Source organism: Triplophysa dalaica, chromosome 5 (assembly GCF_015846415.1).
Source record: "Triplophysa dalaica isolate WHDGS20190420 chromosome 5, ASM1584641v1, whole genome shotgun sequence".
In the NCBI taxonomy this organism is placed as follows: Eukaryota; Metazoa; Chordata; class Actinopteri; order Cypriniformes; family Nemacheilidae; genus Triplophysa; species Triplophysa dalaica.
The window spans coordinates 21,843,210-21,850,324 of record NC_079546.1 but is presented as its reverse complement, the minus strand read 5'-3'; the positions used below and the strand labels follow the sequence as shown (position 1 = coordinate 21,850,324).

The following is a 7,115-nucleotide window of genomic DNA, read 5'->3' as shown; positions in this document are numbered from 1 at the left end:
GGAGTGTTTTCTTCAGTATATGTACAGCTGCTTTGTAATAATGAAAATTGTAAAAAGCGCAATATAAATAAAGTTGAGTTGAGTTGAGTTAAAGTATGTGCCTGTGAAACAGACAATTGAGGCACTTTTTCATTCCGAGTCTGTGAGGAAACAGTACAAGGAAATACAAAGCCATAACCAGTTGGATAATGTTATAGAAGATGTCTGGGATGGTGAAAACATCACAAAAAACTTTACCCGGACAGAGAGGTCCTCTTTAGGCTTGATACTTTCTCAAGACTCATTTGAACTTGTTAATCCTCTGGGGTCAGGAAGGAAAAAACACAAAATACTTGCAATGTATCTCACACTTGCAGACCTGTTGCCACATAACTGTTTAAGTATTGACCAAATGCAACTTGTGTTGTTGTGTAGAGAACAAGATTTCAAATATTTTGGTCAGAAATTGGTCATAGGTGTCAGGATCGGGGAACGAACCCGGGTCTCCGGCGTGACGAATCCCCGATTCCAATACTGAAACCCAATTGCAGGCAGACACAAAGGTGATGGTACGGGTAACAAAAGGTATTTATTATAACAATAACAAAACTAATACAAATAGGCAAAACAAAACCCACGAGGGGGAGAACAGATAAAGATAAAATAAAACAAGAACAAGAACTAACTAAACTACAAAATAAAACACTAGAAACACTTGGAACACTAAACTAAGACTTACTAGAGACAGGGGTAACTCGGAACAAGAAACGAGGAACAAGCAAAAAGCTGAGGACACTGGAGAACATCAAGCACACGAGGTAATACGTACACATGACAAACAATGAACCATCCTCCAGACAGAGAAACATGAGGACTCTTTATAGGGGAGAGAACTTAAGGGGGAACAGGTGCGGGGGATTAACACTCAAGGGAAAGCTAATCAACACAAACTAAGAAACAGGAGGGCAGGAACAGATGACGTAGACTTGAGAAACAAAGGATCCTGTATGATTCCACCTCAAGACCTAGAATTACCTAACAGGAAGAGGTGGAATCATGACAATAGGATGCTTAATGAAAGACCTTCAAGCCCTTGAGACCAATGGCATAGTTCTACCTGATGGACAGGTATGTAAAGGAATTTTACGAGTTATTGCAGGAGACAACCTGGGATTTGTGGGGGCAGTCGTGGCCTGTGGGGGCAGTCGTGGCCTAATGGTTAGGGAGTCGGACTCGTGACCAGAAGGTTGCCGGTTCGATCCTCAGGGACGGCGGGTAATGATTGAGGTGCCCTTGAGCAAGGCACCTAACCCCTTCTTGCTCCCCGGGCGCTGAAGTGATAGCTGCCCACTGCTCCGGGTGTATGTGTGTTCACCACTTGCGGTGCGTGTGTTCACTACTCTCTGGATGGGTTAAAAGCAGAGGTATATTTCGGATATGGGTCACCATATCTGACAAATAGGTCACTTTCACTTTCACCTTCATCACACACAACATCGTTGCATCAAGTACTTTTGTCGATACTGTGAAATTGAGAAAGATGTGTTTCATGCAGATCCTCTGACCACAGCCAACCCTCGGACCCCAGAGTCATACAACAAGCATATTCCGACAACAAGGAACATTCGGTTCATAGTGGGGGTATCAAATTTGACTCCTTCTTCAACTCCGTCTTTGTTTTATGTATGTCAGCCTGGGTTGCCCCCTTGTCTTGGGCATGATTTGTTCGAAGGAGTTGTTGCCTTAGATCTTGCATTGTGCAGTAACCATCTTGTCATTGTTGACAAACAGTTAACATACACTGAATTGAATAGAAGGATCGATCAGTTCAGATATTTAGGCAATGATGCAAATGATATACCGTGTGAGGTGAAGCGAGGAAGTGACAGACTGAGTGGCCATGCTGTACAAAACTGGTGCCTGCTGAGACTGTTACCTGTGTTGATTGGAGGTAAGATAACATGTCCTGCTGACAATGAGATCTGGCAACTGGTGTTACAGTTAAGAGAAATTGTGACATTGGTTTGTGCACCAGCAATTTCAACTAACCATATAGGGTACTTGAGAGTCCTTATTGATGAATATTTGCATTCCAGAAAACAAGCCTTTCCCCGTCAGCTTCTTAAACCTAAGCATCATTTCATGAGCCATTATCCGGAGCTCATTATTCAGTTTGGACCGCTTATCCGTCTGTGGACCTTGAGATTCGAAAGCAAACACACATACTTTAAACAATGCGCAAGAAAAATGCATAACTTTAAAAATGTGTGTTCAAGCCTTGCAGAGAGACATCAGCTTCTTCAAGCATACCTTAGTGCTGGTAATATCTTCCCACCAACAATTGTAGTAGAAAAAGCATCTAAATTTTTTCCACATGACTACAATGATGGTATTAGAGAATCAGTTGAAAATTATGGCTTTGGACCTGAAAATACTTTGATTGCTCATGAAGCAACCGTGAAAGGAACCAAATACAAAAAAACATGTTGTTTTTTATTAGTAAGGATGAAGATGGGCTTGATGTTGGTAAAATTGTGATGATACTGAATTATAAAAACTCTGCAGTCTACTTTCTCACTGAAAAGTACAAGGCTTTATGTCTGCATGATATAGGTGTTCACTGCATCACGCCAATCAGGAACTGTTACTACTGCATTAACCAGGAGGACCTACTGAATTATTACCCTCTACCTGAGGATTCAATTTGTGAGATTGCATTAATTGTTCTTCACCACTCCATTCCCTCTTTGTAGAGCAATGAAAACTCTGCTTGAAGACCTGAGGGGAATCATCCTCAGAACTTTGCCAACAATTTCCAAAGACACTCAACAGGCATTGATGGATAAGCTGCTAAACTCTGGACTTGAATCTACACAAGACCTTAAATATGTGACTCAAGAAGACATTGCTGACCTACACCCGTCCATTCAACTACGGAAGCTTCTGGAAGCCATTAAAAAAGGTAAAGTGAAGATCTCACTGTTAATATAAAAGAAAATCTTACTGTTTTAAAATATAGAGTTAATCCTTAAACAGTAGCCCTGACTGTCCTGTTTTACAGGATACTGTATCTTATGCTAATTTATGCTGTCATATGGGATTTTGTTTTCCTGTACTTTTAATCCTGCATATTTACCTGTTAGTCTTTGAACTGCTGGATACTGATGGTTCTAAATAGTTGTAAATGTACTTTATATTTTATTTATGCTGTGAGCTGCAATTAAAAGAAAATTCTAAGCACTTGATGTGTTATTTCACTTTCAAGTGAATCTTTTTTATTGTTATAGTGTTAATCACATATTGTTCAATCACACATGCAGTTTAACGTCTGCTTTTGCTATTTCAGAGACAGAGGTTGTCACTTTGGACCTAGAAATACTTCCTTCCGCTACACCAGCAGTCAGCACACCTTGAATTCTTCCTTGTTCTAGTCAATCAGGTCTGCTCTCAGTCTCAAATCAAGGATCTAGCAGCTCTGAAGATTGTACTCCATCCCCCCAAATAGAAAGAACATGGCCAGAGACTTTCCAAATTCAATGGACAACCATACCTGTGGATCTTAGGTCAGCGATGGCTGATGGCAAGAGACCTTCACTGTCAGCACGGAGACAAATGGTCAGAGTTTTGGCAGATGAGATGAGGAAATACGAACTAAATCCCAAGCGCTCACAGTCTGTCACTGTCTGCCAAAATATCATCCGCCAATATCCTAAGAGTTTTGCTGATGTCATTGACAATGGTCAGGTACTAGGAAATGGTTATTCCTCACTGTTAATTCAACTTAAAAACAGAATTGAAAATCTGAATCGCACAACAAGCTTTTGCCAGCACCGTTCCTCTGGTGATAGACTAAAGAGAGGGCCTACCCTACCGATACCTATGGCTGCACCAGATTCCAGCCTGACCTCCCACCACAGGAGACAGATGAAACAGTCGAGCAGAAACGTCAGCGGCTGGATGAGATATACCATCGAGAAGGAGTTAATGGAGTTGAAAGAGTCGAGGTTAAACAACTCATGGAAACAACCTTTTGCCTACAGCGTCGGCAAATAAATGTGTTACCAGCGCCATCCATCACCGATTTAAGAGACCAGTGGCAATATCTTTTCACGCAGAAAGGGCTTTATGCTCATTTTGAGCTTCTTACAGAGGTCAACATTTTACGTGCGCTTGAGATGTCCATGGAGGAGTGTGGAAGAATCATTGCAGAGTTCTTCAGCAACAAACCCAGCAACGCTGACGTCAGGGCAGTCCTTTCACGGCGCTCAGACATCGAGCTGTTCTTTTTCGTCATTCAACTTCTGATGGCTCATTTTTCAGAGACCCAGGAAGGGCTGATCCTTTTTGCCAATGTAAGTTACTTTGTTTATTTTCTATCATGTTGTGATAGTTCTGACAATCAAAATAGAAAATTATTATTGTAGTGTAAAAGGAAATTATAATTGTTACTGTATTTCATCTTTCTTATCTTTTCACTATTGTGACTGTGTCATAGGCATCTTCCACTCCAGCTGATGTCGAAAGGACACATGCACTACCTGCAACGCCCCGACTAATACTCCTTGGTATGTATAGTCTGTTCTTTTATGATTACATAAAAAGTGTACTTTTTTTCAACACTAAGCTGAAAAGAAAATAATTATCCTGTTATAATTTACCCACACTGGTATTGTTCCAAGCCTGTATAACTTTATGTCTTTGGAACTCAAATGAATATATGAAAAAAAATCTCATTCTTATCCATCTATTGAAAGTCATTTCATCATTTTAGTTTAATGCTGCCATTTATTCGCATATAAAGAATCACCACGGCACATACTGTACATAGAGCAGATGCGCTTAAACATGCTTAACATGTGAAAACCATTGAGATATATACTTGTCTGTCCGGCTAGCAGGTTTGAAGGCCTATTTACCATGGATTCGAAAATTAATAGTTTTTATGGCTTTGAAGGTGACTAATTGTTGAGTACATTTTCATTTGAATGCACTAACCCTTCAACAATATTTAGAATAGAAAATTAAATTTTGTAACTGCAAAAAAAAAAAAAATTATGTGTTGGTTGAAAAACCAGGAATCTGCATTCAACAATGGATGATCAGTTTTGAGGGCCAAATAATTTGTGCGGGTATCCAGCCAAGTTTTCTTTCTGGGCTTGCTGCTGTTTTTGCTATTTTCTACACTCTCAACGTTTTCAACGAGTACCAAGCTGAAGCGGCATGCACGCTGGAATTCATCCAGAGGTTAGATTCTTAATTCAGTTCAATTAAACATTTCAACCTACCACTTTCTCTAAACCACGTTTATAAAACAAAGTCTATTTGCACAACTTTGTTATGTAAACATTTTTTTAAACATTTTTTTTGTGTCATTTGTTTTGTGTTAGTTTGCTAAATTTTTTGTTACTATCAATCAAATCAGCCCAACTGCAGTTGATTTTACTTGGAATGCACTGAAACATGAATTTGATCAATCAGAGTTATCTGTTTTGGGATTTACATGTGATTAACTCCTAAAAAGATGTTAAAGTGCAACATTATCTACACTTAAGATAAAAGGGTAGTTTTTATAATTTAAGAATTGAGTTCTGTATTTACATAATCTGAGTGAGTATCCTTTTTTACCCATACTAAAGATGAATGTTAACATTTTTTATAGGCGGTTCATTGGGATTAATCCCGAAAAAGGCACCAAGGGTGGACGAGTCCTCTCGAAGCGGACAGGAAAGGTCCCCCAGAAAAAGAAAACAGTCAACACCCGTGTTGCCAGTTTACTCAAGAAACTGGTGGACTTTGAGTGGGACTTTATATAAGTTAACCCATCCATTACACAACACACATTCCATGCAAACACAAACATGATGTGTGCTAGTTGCACAATTTTTTCAGGCGTTCAGTTTTGCAGAACAAAAACCTTTAATTCTTAGTCACTTTAAGTCCTTTGTTTAGCTTTTTTACACGTTCTACATATTTTGAGAATATTTTGTGGTTCTTTGTGTTCAATGATGTTCCTTTCAGGTGTTGATAAAAGGTGCCACTATTCTGTATTTTATAAAGGTACATTTATTTGACGATTAATTTATTTTACCACAGCCCCTACTTTTGAGAATATTTGGTTATTTGTGTTTGCTGTTTACAATAACTGCACTTATTTGCTGCACAAATATTTAATTTTATTTAAATGGCTGCATTTTTTTGTAACTTTTGTTTTAAATGTGTTTCAAGGTTTTAAGATTTTTTTAAATAATAAAGATGCATGTTTTGAAGTGAAGATGCATTATTTGTGTTTTCTTTAATGTTTTAATGGACAAAAGTATATACTGTACAAAACAGCAGGACTGCTAAAGGGATTATAGATAGTATCAAAAGTAAAAATAAATTATTTGTAGCCTTTTAAGAACCACTTGAGAATAAACATTAATCAACTGTTAATGCTTTTGACAGTATTTTACTGTTAATGTAGAAAATAACAGCTTTATGCCGTTTTTGAAAAAGCGGTAACCACCTGTTAATTTCAGCAACAGTAAGAGACCGTTAATTAACAGTATTATAATGGCAACTGTGCTGCCAGTTACTTACTGTTTTTTTACGGTGAAATTTTTAACAGTGTGACGTTGACACTAAAAGGGTCTTTGGTTTACTTCATTATTTGTAAAAAACATCTGCAAACTTAATAACAAATAATTGAATAACAGAATAACAGAATTATATTAGTGAATGTTTAAAACGGGGTCCCATATTAGATAAAAAGATAATATTCGTAACACAATTATACTTATCTGTGTGAGGCGACAAATATATCCCAAATAAACACTTAAAGCTTGAAAATAGTTTGTGGTCTTCTGCATGATCGCGGTGGTCTTAATGTTTCATTCAAATCATTTAATGTGTTATTTAATCCACAACGTTTTCCATTAACATTTATTTATCAATGCAATCTGAGGTTTTTCATACAATTTTGACTTTAACAAAAAGCTTTAAGATAATTTAATTTTCACAGGAAATTCCTTCTGATGTGGTGTTTGAATTTTAAACATTTCCACAAACGCTTTATTTTTGTCTGTAAAGATTTTTTACTATTGTTGAATTGTTTTGTTGTAAGAAAAAATGTGTATTCATCAAACAACATCACAACT

The 7,115-nt window shown here is 37.7% G+C and overlaps 1 protein-coding gene across 1 annotated transcript; it reads left to right on the top strand.

Moving 5' to 3' along the window:
- The first annotated feature begins 2,659 nt into the window (after nt 1–2,659).
- Nucleotides 2,660–6,259, top strand: LOC130421324 (uncharacterized). Its single transcript, XM_056749150.1, has 5 exons — nt 2,660–2,941; nt 3,326–4,331; nt 4,475–4,544; nt 5,055–5,223; nt 5,639–6,259. The coding sequence occupies exons 2-5, from the start codon at nt 3,996–3,998 to the stop codon at nt 5,790–5,792; spliced, it is 729 nt and encodes a 242-aa protein (XP_056605128.1). The 5' UTR covers nt 2,660–2,941; nt 3,326–3,995; the 3' UTR covers nt 5,793–6,259.
- Nucleotides 6,260–7,115: the final 856 nt, after the last annotated feature.